This window comes from Notolabrus celidotus, chromosome 1 (genome assembly GCF_009762535.1).
Source record: "Notolabrus celidotus isolate fNotCel1 chromosome 1, fNotCel1.pri, whole genome shotgun sequence".
Classification (NCBI taxonomy): Eukaryota; Metazoa; Chordata; class Actinopteri; order Labriformes; family Labridae; genus Notolabrus; species Notolabrus celidotus.
In genome coordinates this window covers 26,329,820-26,346,304 of record NC_048272.1, presented here as the reverse complement: position 1 = coordinate 26,346,304, position 16,485 = coordinate 26,329,820, and the positions used below count along the sequence as shown (strand labels likewise).

At 40.7% G+C, this 16,485-nt stretch overlaps 1 protein-coding gene across 1 annotated transcript in view; it reads left to right on the top strand.

Annotated features, from left to right (window-relative positions):
* The window catches only part of suclg2 (succinate-CoA ligase GDP-forming subunit beta), a 137,667-nt gene extending 122,371 nt beyond the window's left edge, over positions 1-15,296 (top strand). Inside the window, exons 10-11 of the mRNA XM_034690705.1 lie at positions 2,214-2,334; positions 14,232-15,296. Of these exons, the coding sequence (XP_034546596.1) occupies positions 2,214-2,334; positions 14,232-14,344 (234 nt within the window). The 3' untranslated portion in view covers positions 14,345-15,296. The remainder of the gene's footprint in view (positions 1-2,213; positions 2,335-14,231) is intronic.
* Positions 15,297-16,485: the final 1,189 nt, after the last annotated feature.

Sequence of the window (16,485 nt, the reverse complement as noted above, 5' to 3'; positions counted from 1 at the left end):
AGGAAAAGAGATCATCAGCAGATGCTGATGGATTATTTTTATATAGTTTTAGTTAATGCTTGTAAATGCTGTCACAGGGTAAAGGCTGATTTATACTTCTGCGTTGAATCAACGGCGTACCCTACGCCGGGGGTCCGCGTAGCTCCCGTACCTACGCCGAGGCCTACGCACGTAGCTGACGTGCACCTCCTCCAAAATGTAACTCCCCGTAGAGCCGACGCGGACCGCAGCTCTGTGATTGGTCCGCTCGGCGGCTTTGTCTTTCCCGCATTTACAACACTTCCGGGATCCCGGACATCGGCCGCACATCGGCCGTGTATTTCATCTCCTCCTCTCTATTCTTCATGTAATCATGTCTGTATGATAAACAGCAACATGTATCAGCTGTAGATTAACATAACACGCTCTGAATCGCTGTGGAAAAGTAAACAGAGATCGTAGCGGGACCGGAAGCAGGCGGCCGGCTATCAGAGAGACCGCACTGCCCTGAGGCGTTTCGGCGGAGAATTGCTGCGCGACACAGACACACAGACGCACAAGTATGTGGGGCTCATGTCCACGTCAGCCCCTGCTGCGTAGGGGAGACGCAGAAGTATAAATCAGCCTTAATTCTCGTCCTTTACTTTTTTTTTTGTACTTTTTTCTGTCACAAACACTCATGGTGAGTGAAATATGTGACTGTTAGAAGAAAGCTGAATAATATTTTTGGTCAGGAAACTGTTTACACTAGTATGGGACAAGATCAACAAAGAGATAAGACATACCACTTTGTCCACAGGAGGTGCCAAGATTAACACAAACAGCAAGTTCCTCACTGGAGCTTTAAAGTTGGAATACCTTGTCCTTTTTTTTTTTTTTTGCAAAAACGAATTGGTTTTCCAAAATGAATTATTCCAAAATTTGCAAACCTTGCAAAATTGGCCATCAGGTGTCAAAAATACTTTATACTATTGTACACTATACTATTACACCTCATTGAGTACACCTTTGATGTGTAGGTCATGACTTAGTTTTATTTGTCTTTGTATTCACTGCTCATGGTGGCCTTCCTTCCCCCTTGTTTCTTAATTCCTGGTCACATCTGTATCGACCTTACCACTTCTTCAATTTCTTTGTTTGGTGTCTTCGTCTTTTTTCATCTGCCCCCATATCTGTGTGTCTTTGAGCTCTCCTCTAGTCTTATAACACTGTCTGCTGTTTAAAAGGAGAGGCTCATTTGGGTAGCACATAGAGGACAATGCCATGGCTGACTTCCTGATAGCTATCCAAGTCCTTGATCTTCTTTTCCCTGTAAACATCGTTACCACACACTGAAAACATACATATTCTCAAAAGATACTCGGATACACACATCCAAGCACACATCCACAAGCTGCTCATCCAAATCGGCGGTAACAGATTAGCAGTGATTATAAACAAACATGGAGGATTAATCCTGTGTGCTCTCAGTCTACTTTTCCACTGAGCTAGCCAGGGTAATTACCAAGCTCTAGATTGTTAGTGTAATCGCACACACACACCCATACTCTCTCTCTCCCTCTCTGGCTCTCTGCATGGCTTGACAACTTGAAGGAAAAGTCAAAGATATCTTAGGTATGAAAAAAATGCAACACAGCTGAAGTGAGCAAAGCACCAGACAGTAAGATTGTTTGGCACTTATTTGAAAATTCAAAAGTTTGTTCCTGATGGTCCTGATATAGATATATAGATATATATATAGATATATAAGTGCAGATATGTGAGTACTCTGTTTTTCTCAATAATCATTCTAATTATTTTTACCACGCAAAGTTAGTTCATGCAGGTTTGGGTTTGAAAACCAGCAAGGTGTTTGCATTGTTTTGTTAGTCACGTCAACACTTCCTGTTGAAATATAGCTTTATTATTTGGCTCTAGCATTGCCTTTTTCACATGCTGCTGCCCTCTTAAATTCAACAATACATTACTTTATTCTGCCTCCTGTGTGACAGTGTTGTATGGCCTCTGGGTGCATGGTCTGCTGTACTTGAAGCTGGTAGTGAGGCTCCAAAACAATTTCCCTCAGCAGTGAGATTTCAACCCAGGAAAGTTGGTTTGGTTCAGATGTTGTAAAGCACATTTGCAGCTCTAATTATAATGTTCTAGACTTTAATTTGTTAGCCTTGAAGTTTTGTTTTTTTGGAAAAAGAAAGGTGTGACTAATTTAATCGCTTATCTCATTCTCTGTTTCACAGGTTGAAGCAATCCTTGTCAACATCTTTGGTGGGATCGTCAACTGTGCCATCATCGCCAACGGCATCACTAAGGCTTGTCGAGAGCTGGAGCTGAAGGTGCCGCTGGTGGTCAGACTTGAAGGTGAAATCGCACTTCTATTTTTTTAGCATGCTTAAAGAAATGCAGCTCAGTCCTCTCTTTCCCACTCAGCAAACTTGTCCCTAGTGACCCCTACATAACATGTAATGGATAGCATCCCCCTATGAAACATGCACCATTGATCTCCATCTGGCCTGGTCTGAAAGCAATTGATCCTAATGAGGATTTCATGATGCAGGTTAATGACACTGGTCTCTGAGCTACATTTTAAAACCATGTTTCACCCCCAGGCACCTGTCAATCATTCTGTTGAGTAGTTTGCCATGACATGGCATGGCCTCTTATTACGGCCAGGGTTACGTCCTTTGTGAAGGAATAAAGAATGGCTTCCAGTCATTGGCTGGGGCTGTGCGCTCTCATATTTAGCTGTATGCTCTAATCAATCTGGAGAAATCTCTGTATTCGTGGGTTTCACGTGACGTCACACAGCATTCTTTTTAGGCCATCTTTAGGCCCGACCTGCGCCCAAACGTTAATACGTGCTAACCGTTTTATCAGAATCAGACTTTATTTATCCCGGGGGGAAATTCAGTCATTAAAGTTGCTCCTATACACAATAAGTATATCAAATAATATTAATAGAAGAAGTAATTAATAAGATATAAATAAAAATACAATGAAAATAATGATAAAAGTATCTCCCTGTGCAGACAACATGGTTGGAGGCCCACAGCACTCTCAGTGCTATCCCTGTCTGCCTGGACAGTCTGGAAGCCGTCAATGGGGACATTGTGGTCGGGAATATCCAGATGCAGTCACGTTTCCATAAAGCACAACATGCTACAGTCCTGAAACACTATCTGACTCCTGGCTAGTTCTGTTAGCCCGTCCATCTTGTTACCCAGAGATCTCATGTTGCCCATTATGAGAGAGGAGTGACACGGCTTTGATTTCCTCTCCATAAACCTCTGCCTTCTTATACCAGCTCTCCTCCCTCGTAGCTCTATGCCTCCTCTGCCTCCATGTGTCCCAAATCTCCAGAGCTCCGCAGGAACATCAACATTTGTAAACGTATGAGTAAAAAAGTCAAATGTTCAATAATTTAGTCTACATTTAGCCTGTTTGTTATTTTGGAGGGGAGGATCAGAAGAGCAGCCAGCTTTCTGCACTTTAGGCATTGTGGAGCATCTTGTGAAGAAACTTAATAGCTTTCAGAAACAAGTTAATGCCCAATCTTTCAACACCACGTTGTCATGATCATCTGTGAACGCCTCTTCAACCGCTGTTTAACCTAACCTGAGCATAACTTCACAAGATGACCCACATTCATTAGCCTACATAGATTAACCAAAGCATGTAATATGACTTATTTAAATATATATCTTTTCTCGTATATATATGACCTCAAACACATCAAAAACCTTGTCTGTGAACACATTCTGTCCCTGCTTTCACAAATACAGGTTCAAACTGTACCATGCCAAGAGGAAACCATATATAGTATGTGCACATGATACAGAAATGCTGGTGAATTATCTGGACCTGAGCCCATTTCAGATTGACTTAAGTGAAGTGATAAACTTTCCTGTTTTCTGAAAAAGCACAATATGACATTCTTTTTGGAAATCATAGACACTGCCTCTGGCTCCCTATTAGTACACAGGGGTGGGCTCCCCACCACCACCAGCATAGGGGTGGTATGGGGATGCATGGCCAGTTAGAACATCTGAGAAGGCATATATACAGGTTTCAGAGCAACACATGTTGCCATCCAGGCAGTGTCCTTTTCAGGGAAGACCTTGCATGATACAGCAAGAAGATGCCGAACTACATTGTGCACACATTACAACAGAATGACTCAGAATCAGAAGAATCAGAATCAGCTTTATTGGCCAGGTATGCTTGAACACACAAGGAATTTTACTTGGTAAACTTTACTCTCTTTGTACAAGGCATAAGAATAAGGTATACAAATAAAAATCTAAATATAATAATAACAATAACATCAGCTATAAATACAAAAGAACAACAAATAGGCATGACTAATATGTACAGGCTAAACATAATATAATAATAGTGCCGTAGTGAGTAGTGCAGAGGTAGTTTTACATTAAAAAAGTATTTGTATTTACAGAGAGTATTTAGTGTTCATCAGAGTGACAGCCTGGGGGAAGAAACTGTTCTTATGGCGGGTTGTTTTGGCGCACAGTGATCTGTAGCGCCTGCCGGAGGGGAGGAGTTTGAAGAATTTGTGTCCAGGGTGTGAGGGGTCAGCAATGATGCTTCCTGCCCATTTCCTGGCCCGGGACTGGTACAAGTCCTGGATGGGGGGCAGGTCGACACCGATGATTTTTTTCTGCAGTCCTTATAGTCTGTTGCAGTCTGTGTTTGTCTAGTTCGGTTGCAGATCCAAACCAGACAGTGACTCCGCAGTAAAAGAGTCCAGGTGTTTACTGGCTTGCAACTCTTTATCTATTAAGAACATTCAGAGAATCATGGCACAAAATATACAACAAGAAGAACACCCAAACTGTTGATCAGCTGAAATCCTGTATCGGACAAGAATGGGTTAACCATCAAATTTGTCATCAGGTAGTCATCAGGGTTGTATTATAACATGATTATTTTTATTAATGAGGTCTTCAAATCAAAATCTCTTTGTGTGTATGTGACATTGCTGCCCCATAACATCAAACCATCTGGCTACGACATTTTCAACGTTTGTAAGGCAAAGCAAACAAACAGGCTACAAAAGTCTGACGATATCACTTTAAATATATTTTTTAACCATTTTAAGGTGACAAATATAAAGTATATGATACCATTTTAGGGTAATTGGTGAACAGCTCAAGAGCAGCAAGATTTAGAGCCCCTCTTTCCTGCATTGTTTTAAACTTTAGAGCTACTGTATTATTGTTGCTGTACCCTCTGGAGCCTATCCATCTTCATTGTGGCCCAGTGTCCCAGTAAGAACAGCAGAGCATTCCTCATACGTGTCACTTTCTGCCGCACCCGTCATTAGCGCTGGCTAGAATAACAGTAGAGACAGCACTGATTGGCTCACCCTCAACCTGTGTATGCTAAGGTAACCTGCTCAGTTATGTATGTGTCTGTGTGGGACTGCAGCGGTGACTCTTGAAGGCACAGGGCCAGTCGGTGGTTAGCTTAATTGTCAAGCTCCTGCTGAGTGGTGCGGCCAGAGCAGAGAGCAGCGGGTATATGTGTGTATGTGTGTGTATCAGACCTTAACATTTCTTACTGTATGTCCTCACACACTCGGCTAATAGGGTTTGTAGGTCAGGGTGTGTAAGCGGTTTCTAGAACCCAGCTGCGCACAGAGGTATTACAGTGCAGTGTGGACATGACTGGTCAGAGCCCCATGTGGAAAGTTTAGTTTGTTACAATTACACCTGATGGTTTTGTATTAAATCATGCAAGACCTGTTAGCACACTCACATATAAATCTATCCAGTGTCTGTCTTCATGTCCTCAAAGAGCAGGTTCATAGTCAGCATAGAGGAGAACGGATTGGCAGTCAAAACAGACCCTTAATTAGTCACCACACACTTCTCCTACCAGACCATGTTATCCAGTCTGACTCACAAACAGGCTGGGTCCAGAAGGTTACTGCTGGCGGTCGGTCCAACCACGTTTCCTTTGGCCGGGGTCTAATCCAAGCTTTAGTTGTGGGTCATTACATCCTGGGCTGCAGTCTCATGGAGAAGATTGGTTCAGAATCAATCAGCTCAGCTTGCTAGGCTTGACCGCAGGGCAGTGAGAATGGCCCAGCACTCTTCAACAGGATCAGAATGGATTAACTGGCACACTTTTAATTGGGATGGTTCTTTTTAAAAAGGGACTGGGTTGATTGCATTGGCGGAGAGTTATGTATTCCCAAATGTGGAGAGGAAGGGCCATGTGGTGAAGAAGCAAATAGGAGTCAGTTGATAGGGTTGTAAAATTAAGATTTTATTGAGGACTGATGAAGAGTTTGTTTTAAAAACACTGTTTTCAGACTATAGCATTTGGACTCATGTCCATACATTTCAAATGCATGCAAAAAATCAGCAGATAACAGATTCAGAGAAAAACTTCTACTATTTTTGAAGTTATTGGTAGAAAAAGGTACCAAAAAAATAACTGTACTGCCCCCTCTGGCTACAGTGTAAACACGCACATGTGTGAGGATGCTGTCTGCGACTATGGAAAAAATCCCCCTAAATAGCCCTCAGGGCTCTGGGAAAAAGGTGACTGCATCCGCTTAACTCTGTTCCCCAGCCTATTGATTCACTGAGCCATTCCCCAACTGTCTATCAAACAGTGGAGGCTGTTTTCTCCTTAAAAAGACATCAGGCTGTTTTTTCCCCATTTAATTAAAAAGATGCAGGGTCCTTTAGTGAGGTCTAGATAGGCCTTTAAGTTCTGACAGTGTCATTATATCTTCAATAACTATACGCTGCAGCTGTGCACACACACAGATATTCAAGTACACAAGTGTACATTTACATGTACAAATACACATGCTGACAGAGATTAAAATACATGTACGGTACGTTCTATTGGTTATGGCTCTGCACAGCCATCTGTCCACCTGTCTATCCATCCTTACATATCTCAGGGAAACCTGAAGGAGACATCACCACATTTTGCACTCAAGTGGTCTTGGACTCCACAATGATAAGATCATCTTTATCAGTTGTTGAATAGAAAACACCAATTTTAAAGTGTTAACATCATTACTTTTAAGAGGAAGACAACTAGAAGAGATGAATATTTCATAGAAAGTGATAGCACAAAATACTGAAGGTGAATGCACTACATAATATATATTTTTACATATGCACACATACACATACATAATCACACTATCTTTAAATATGTACACATATTGTACATTTGACAAGGTCACGTGGGAAAAAGACTGGGAAAAACTGAATTCATATGGTAGATAAGACCTGATTTAATCTTTTCAGCTAAAGGTCAAAGGTCAAGTTTACCATAACCTCATATCTGTCCAAGTATCATGGATGGTGCAATTTCAGAATCATCTGAAATAAATGTAATGCATCTAGTTGGTTGTTTATTTATTATTTAAATCAGTCTGAGAAAACAAGAGAAATAGAGAGTGAGTGAAAGAGACTTTATGTTCTAAAATAAATTATGATGTGTGACACCCCCTTTTTTCTGTTCAGGCCTTTTTGCAAGTAAGTAAAATATTTTCAGTAATAAAGCAGTAATATAACCTCATCAACTGACCCTGCCGCAGAAAATCTGTAATTCTCTGGTTACACCAGACGTAACTGGACGTAAACGCCAGCTTGACTTATCAGGAGGGGCAAAGCCTTTTAGGGCTTTAGACTTACTTAATGGTAAGTTATACATGTTAACCACTAACCACATTATTTTCTTAACTTCTCTCTAAAAGAACTGACAAGAGATGAGTAGTTCATAAGAAGTGATGCTTAACTTGATGTACATACTTGTATACACAACTCCTGACAGTGTTTGTTTTTCATATAGTAAAGTTCTTTGTCACTGTCAACATGGATTAAAACCTTAATGGCTAGATAACTATCAGTGTCAGGGATGCTCATTGGACCTAATACATTCTGTTGTAGTGTTATCTCTCATAAACAAGAGTCTAGACAAGAAACAGGAAAACACTGTTGCATCACTGGCTAACAAATCAAAGAAAAAGTACCAGCATTGTTCAGGAGAATCTCACCACGCGTTTTAATCAGAGGTTTTTGATGTCTGACACACAGGATGAAGGAGGGAGGAGCAGGACTCATCTATTTTGAGCTGTGTGGTAAAAACTCTCAGTGTTTGGTTCTGATTATTAAAAGGATTAACAATCAAAGTCAGAACAAGACTGATAACACTGAGTCATGAAAGACGAGTGTTCACACACTAGCAGTCATTCAAGGTAACGGGTATCGTATCAAGACTGTCTGCAACTTGTAACTTACTGTACAGTATTTAAAGGGGAGGGGTGTTGGATATGTTAACCATGGTGTCAATAGAATAATGGAAGGAGAATCTCAGTTTTCATGCCAGACAGCCTGAATACCTGCCAGAAAGCCTTTAGCAAAATGTTTGATACATGGGGATTCTCCTCCATCTGTTTCAAACAAGCAGTTGTTCCAAAACAATCCAAAAACACAGTGTAAACTCTGCCAAATTAAACTGGAAAGTGATTCTGGCAAAAAGGGTTTAGAAAGTCTTTATACTACATTGCTTGGAAAATATCACAATTTACCTTTTTGGCTGCAGGACAACTAACGGAAAATGTTTCAAACAGGCCTTTGCATCATAACTACAATTGTATTTTTCAAAACACTTCTTGACAGAGTTGCAAAAAGCGAAAAGATAACAGATAACTTTTTCAATGAAGTCATCATTCATTGCAATATAAAGGTGAAGGTGTGGATTGCTGATGGCTGAGTTACTTAGCATGCTGAATTATTGTCACACTCTCATTGCTGGGTGCTCTTACAGTGATTTAAGTCACCATAAGTTTTCATAGTAAGACCTTCTTACTATGACAGTTCAAAATACCTGCTTTCAAAAGCTACACAAAATGGAGCATACTGGAAGTCAAGGAATGAAGAGTTTTGAGTGTGCAAGATGACCATCATAACACAGCTGCGCGAAACTGCGTTCACGTCATTTTGAATGCGACACAAACACAACAATCACAAACAATGGAGGACATGAAGGCAATGGTGTACTTGAGAGAGAGGAGAAACCGCTGAGAAACTTTGCGTGCAGACATTGTACAGTATTGATGTCATTTTTTAAAATGGCGGGTTTGTTTCCTGTGTTGGGCGTCACGCTCATGACTCTTCGGTGATGACATTCTCTGACCAATCAGTGGCCGTCAGTCTGTCGACGTCACCTTTTAGTATCGGCTCAGCTCGCTTGGAACCAGTGTAGAGCAGGTACGAAAAACTAGTATCTAACACGAGGTACTGCGCCCGTGGAAACACAACACAAACCGAGTAGAGTCGGGTCAAGTTGAGTGGAGTGGAGCTGAGACGGGCCGGTGGAAAAGGGCCATTAGTGTTATGCTGATTGTAAACACAGTTCAGACATGTTCTGACAGACAACTACAGATAGTCCATGAAAAGTTGTCAGAATCAGTATTCTTCTTTCCTCATCTTAACTCTACTCAGAGTTCCTCTCACCTATTAAACACTTGAACCAGCAGCACCACAGAGTGACTCTGTTGGACTGAGTCAATGACAGATTCTTCTCTGATCACGTCTCACACTCAGTTTGTACAGACAGAAATGTTACACATATTTCAGCTCTGCAGCATCAGTGGAACTCATCTGGTTGGAGTCTTTGGCACAGCTCTGAGCCCAGTTGAAATATGCAGGCCTATAATCGACACACACATTAAAGTGACATTTTCACAATAGTCACAAGTCAGCTTACTAATTAGAGTGGAGATTCAACAGAAATGTGTTGTGAAGTGGCAATAGATCACATTGCAAAATACTCTGTCTGGTGTTTTATTGTTTTGGCTTGAACAGTGTGTTTAAAGACTCAGAGCCGAGTGGGGATGTATGGCTGGTTGACTGATGCATTGTTCAGCTGTTTGGAAGAAGCAGTGTTGTTTTGGTGCAAGTTAGAGAAGAAAACAGTGCAGCATGTGAATTTCAACAGCCACCAATTTTGTTTGGTCATAAATATGCATCGTTACTCAATAATTAGCAAATAAAACCCTAGAGATATAACTGATGATTTTCTTCTTTGTCATAAAAACATTTTTATTTTTATTTTTTCTAATTTCAAGGTGATCTTAACATCTACCACAGTAGGGTTTTATTTTAAGAATAAAGTCAGTCATGCTTTCTATGTCTCACACGTGTGCATGCATAAAACTCCTCCTTGCTCCCAGGCTGTGAGTAGGTCTCTGGCAGCACCTAGTGGCTGCAGGTGAACACTCACATTTTTATTCTTGGCATACTCTCCACACACACACACATATACTCTCTCACACACACACATACACACACCACACACACCTACTCCAGCTGCTCTCTGTCCTTGCCTCTGCTGCTGTGAGCTATCAGTGCTCCCTTCTGCCTACAGTGGAACTGCACTCTGCTCAATACCCCACACACTCATGCAGGTAGACACATATGCAGAAAAAGACCCACACTGATGCAAGTCCATCCTTTCCCACTCCCACAGATGTGTGATTCACCCCCTTACACATTACATGGATAACACAGGTTCTCCAAGCATTGCTGCACATGCACATGCACTTGTTCCTCTCATGAATATGTATTACATGAAAAAATAGAAAAAATTGATATGCTGTTTACTTTATACTAGTGCTATATACATTTCCATAGGCGTATTTGTCTTCCCTGAGCAGGTCCTGCATAATGTATTTGCTGTGGGCACATATGGCTGCTTCTTCCACAGATGTATCTCTTGTTGTACCAAGTTTGATGTTTTCCAATTTGTATTTAACATCTGATGGATAAACCTGTCAGAAGGATAATGTGGATCCATCAACCCTAATGGAGGTGAAGGGTCAGTCGGATGACTGTAAGGCATACAGTACTCCTGCCCCTTCTTCAATAGGAGCTAAAGCATCACTTACAGAGACTCTAAACTTGTCTGAGGACATGCAGGGAGAGAATGTTGTGTGCTGTTTGAACAGAAAATGACTTGGGACACTCAATCCCCTGTTTACATACCAGAGCAAGGTCTCTTCCTGCTCTTATTCTAATTAATTACATCGCAGAATTGATTGTTGGGAGTGTGAGCCTGCAAAAAATGTGTTTGGAATGACTTATTATCTGGCTGGACAAAAGAGATGAAATATTAGGCGTTAAGTGGAGCTGGTAATAGAATTCCTCATGAAAGGTCTATTGATCAGGGCGGCCAGGCCTCCGGAGAATTCACATATCATGCAGTCTTAATTACACGCCAAGCCTGGAGAGCTAAGGTCAACCTGTAAGCGTCTGAGCATGCACACACACACACACACACACACACACACACTTCCACGCTAACACTTCTGCACACACTCAGCTCCACCCATTTAGCATCACATATTCTTTCTGAGAGTGATGGCAGAGACACCAGTGCACACCAGAGGCAATTATACTTCCGTCAAACATTTTTAATTACACTTCCAAAGTAAACACTTTACATGTGTGTCAGGCAGCGACTCATGATCAATGCCTGTACAGCTGCAGAATTTTTTTAATCATTTAGCTAATTAGTTATTAAATGCTTTTTGTGTTCGACAAACAGTCAAATAAATTAATATATAAATAAATTATGTTTCCTGTCATAGAAGAGTCAGAGAAACTCAATGAAAAGCTGAAAGTAGTGGTTTTATGCCATTCTCAAAATCAAATTCTTACACTTCCTGTAAGAAGTTCTAAGCTGGTCATGAAACAGGCTTAAAACAGTAAAGCCTTTATATGACCAACTAAATTGTACAAGACCATTAGCAAAAAGATTGACCTCCTCCGATTGTTTTTTAAAGCTCCTCTGAGGAGTTTTGTGTCAGTAATGAAACAGATTGATATGAACATGACACTTCTGTAGAACCTACAATAGTAAACAAGACCATCACTGGAAAGATTGAATATTTCAGTGTAGTTATTTTTTGACACGTGGAACCAGTGCTGTTGGGTAGGCGTCAGGCACACTATAAAAACAACCCTTTTTACATTTTAATCTTCAAAGACTCTCAATGAGTGACACACTCAGCTGTTAAAAGATAGCTGAGTGTACATTCTCATATGTACAAGACAATGGCCATGGTTACCTGATGTTTTTTAATTCAGAATTAATTATTCAGAATTAAATAATTCGGAATTAAAGTATTCTCCTTCGTGTTTACATGGAAATAGTAATTCCGAATTGAGGTTTACATGAAAAACACGTTTAATCGTCTTTATTCAATTCCGCTTAAGGTCTGGGGGTTGGGAAGGGTTCTGATTCGACATGTGCGGGCGTGACGTATTTATGTCTACCAGAAGAAAACTGATTCCAGATCCTGCTTCTTTTATTTTCGGTTACAACATGGAAGACCACACAATAAGTACAAGTAGTTTTAAATAAGCAGCTCGACACAAACATACTGCTTCACTTCCATCAGCTGAGGAGGAGAAGAGAGAGAGAGGACCGGAGAAGGGATGTGGAAGACCGAACTTTGGCGAATCAAAGCCGGTTATTGCAACTGCTGCTCTACCTCAGCCTGGAATATGTGCCCGCCAGCGCAGAATATGTGCGTCATCGCAACAGAACAAGGGAACAAACATGCACAGAACGACCGGAATTAATTTAAAGCAGAATGAACGTATACATGATAGAGGAATTATTCAATTCGGATTTAAAATCAGAATAAACCAGCCACTTACTTCGGATTTAAGGTTAATTTGGAATGGTCAATTTCATTTGGAATTAGGTGTTTACAAGGTCATTTTTTAACTTTTTAAAGAGGATTTAATTTTAATTCTGAGTTAAAGAGGAATTAAAAGTCTCTTGTAAACGTAGCCACAGTAGCTTTAATGTCTGTCACTGCTGCCAACAGGTTGCCAACATCTTAGCTTTAATTTTCCTCCGACAGGATCCACAACAAATTATATGTCTGACTGTTTAGAGACACGAAGATGCGATTTCTCTGAGAAAAATACGACCTGCACATGTTGAGGACGAGATAAGATGTTAGAACAGAGCTAAATAAGATTCATTTAAAATAAAAGTCACACAGAGATGCATTTAAGGCTTAAGACAAGTAAGAATGATTACTTATTCATGATTCTCTAATTAATTGTTAGTGCACATCAGAGATGATAAAAAGATTACAAAAGGTGAGAGATTAAATGCACATAGGTGTAACATCATGTAAAGAAAAGCAACACTTAGCAGTCAGTGGTGTTATTGCGAGTTCAGATGAAGTGTTTGAAGCTTTTATTGATCCTAAGAGGAAAAATGTAGATGTGACGGCAGCATATGGATGAAGAAATAACCACAGATATATTAAGATATGTAAGAAAGACAAATTACGTGGCAAACTAAATAAGTAAAATCAAGTTTGGGTAGAAATGATAAATGTGAACATCGTCATTTTAACATGAGATATGGTACAACAGTTAATAACCCATCAGGGGATTTTGTTGACGACTTTTATTTGCCATCTTGTCATCATATGTGAAATCAGTAAAAGCCGCATGAATAGGTTCCTTCTGTTGTTTAAGCAGCGTAGGCGATTCTGCCTCATTTGACCTTCTCCTCCACCACCCTCTCTCTGTCTCTTGCACTCTCTTCTCCCTCTCTTGTGTCTTTCCGTCCACTGCGGCGCCCCCTGCCCCGTGTTGTGACAGGCTTGTCATGCTCGTGTTTGACTGCACCATGTGCAGCGCTGGGAGGCAGCCGGTTCAGTGTGTAGAGCCTCCGTGGCCGTGGAGAGTGTCTCCGGGTCTCTCTCTCTCACTCTCTCTCTCTCTCCTCTCTCTCTCTCTCTCTCTCTCTCTCTCTCTCTCTCTCTCTCTATCTCTCTATCTCTCTATCTCTCTATCTCTCTATCTCTCTCTTTATCTCTCTCTCTCTCTATCTATCTAGTTGGTTGCAGGTCAGGGCGCCACAGAATCACCCAGCACCTGCTCCCCCTGACCTCGCTGCAGCCAGGGGAGCACATGCACACAAATTGCCCTCTTGGTTCACTGACATTGTTCAGAGACAAAGCTGCTCTGGGCTCAGCGGTTGAGTTTGCTGCCGTTCACCCATAACTCCATCCATCTGTCATCAGGCGCACTGATTCCTCCAAAGGAACTCTTCGTCTTTCACACAGCGTGGTTTTTACGTCAGTGCAGATGGCAGACCAGATTCAACCTTGTTATCCAAGTTTTTGTCTTTTTTTGTTGTAGTTGCCTGTTGTAACTGCTCTTCTCAACTGCTAGGAACCAACGTCCATGAGGCTAAGAGGATTCTCAATGAGAGCGGCCTGCCCATCACAGCAGCTGAAAACCTGGACGATGCTGCTAAGAAAGCAGTGGCTGCCATCAAGAAATAGGAAACTCTCAATGAAACCTCACTACAGTTTGTCCGCCCATCAACACCGACTACAGCCTCTGATCAGCCTTTCCCTGCGTGTTAAAACCCACAGGATGTTAAGCCTCTGCTTTCATAAGCCTTTACTTTTTTAAACCACTTTCTAAATAATACCATCTTTGCCAAATGAGTGTCAGTATCATGGGTTTGGAGTGTGACATTAGCTCAGTATCAATCAGGATCTAACTTTTACACATGCTCACTTTGGTAATTTTTTCTTTAAAACTTTGCTTTTTAATTTGGATTAGTAATTGTAGCTCTTGGGCTTTTTTTTTTTATTTCACACTTTGAAATCTTGTCATGGAAGATCTTCAACGTCTAATGTCACAACTTAGAAGGAGACTCAACATTTTGTGCATTCCATTTTTCAAGGTGAAGGACGTGTCTTTTCACTGCATACTGTGGCATTTTTTAATAACATAAGTCAAAAGAGACATCCTCCATTTCACTTCTGCCTTGGCTTTCCAGATGAAATGGCAGTATAACAAAAGGCAGCGTTACAGTGAGACGATAACTTTGTGGATCAATCATTTTCCAAAGGGACTGATTTGTCCAAACAGATCAAGATCCATGACCCCATCTGATGCCTTATGTGTCTCAAATGAGGAGGAGGAAGAACCCTCGCTGTGAATTTTGTACTTCATGTCTTAATTTGAAGGTGCTAAGGGCAAACAGTGAGTTGACAGTTTATATCAGGTTTGCTTTTTGAAGGCTTCAGGCTTTTGTCAGCTGTCTTGCCATCTTTCAGTTAAAGCAATAGTTTCATATAAGAGTGTTTAAAGAACACAATACAAAAATCTACAATACAATTGTACTTTGTGTATTTTGTAATCATGAATGTATATTAACAGGATATCTTGAATGCAGTATAACAACTGTGTAAATAATTTGAAATAATTAAAGTCATAATTAAAGCTCTTGTCGTATTTCTTCAGTGGTAAATCAGTACAATGTGGGAATAAAATTTCCTCTACTGGCCTTTTCTGTTCTGAAATTTGCAGTAAGAATTTTTCACTGGGGTGAATTCCGGGAGTTTATATGTTTGTTTACCTTTTAGCCTTTAAGCTCATCATTGACTATAACAGATATGAAACAACCAGTCTGTACAAGAGATATCCTCTGATTTTACAATTCCAAGTAATTTCAGTCCTTTACGCTGACTTATCCCGCAAAGTTTGGACTTAGATCAGCTGAGTGTTCGTTATCACAGAGTATAAAGTCTTAAAACTAAAATAAGATCCCTGATTAAGAAAGAAATGTATGTTTCAAAAGAAGAATAGGTTTACTTCTTCGTTTATTCTTGTTTTCAGAGATGAGGCCTATTCTTATCTAGTGAGCATTCGCTTTTTCAGATAAAGATAACAAGAACAAAGTAGAACATGTGTTCATTTGTTTTTCAGCTCCTCTTTAAAGGTGGCATATTATGCTCTTTTTATCAAAGTATATTGGTCGAAGAGGTCCCCAAAACATGTCTTTAAAGTTTATTGCTCAAAAAAACACTTTGAAATCAGATTTTGGCATGCCTGTAAACCCCTCTTTTTCAGCCCTGCTCAGAACAGGTTGTTTTCTGTGTCTGTGCCTTTAAATGAGAATGAGCTCTCTGACCACGCCTCCTCAGGAAGTGGATGTGGCCTCGGCTCTCCAGCACGTTGATCTAATGTTTACATGTTGGCTGAATATACACGGCTGCTCACAGACCCGCATTACTTCAACCCTCTGAATCTGATCCAGAATCTGATCCTGACGGAGAGGCGCCTGCAGCAGGACCTTTCTGAACCATTGGTCACAGATTTTGTGTTTCTTGTTGTTTTATTTGTCAGTATGTCGACGTGTGTCTTGGTACACAGCTACAAACATGTAGCTATGTGGCTATGCTAACTAGTGCTAACACTTTTCCATGAAAAATAAAAATCATCCACTAGATCTTCAAATCTGCAGACGTGGGGAGTAAAACCGACCTTTGTGTTTATTAAGACAGCCTACAACTAGCATGCCTCCCTCCTATGCTCCTTATTAGCATACATATGTGCAGGTAATGAAAAACGAAGGAGGGGTTGAGTTGTATTTTATACAGTCTATGGGCTGAACAAACTCCGAGCTCTG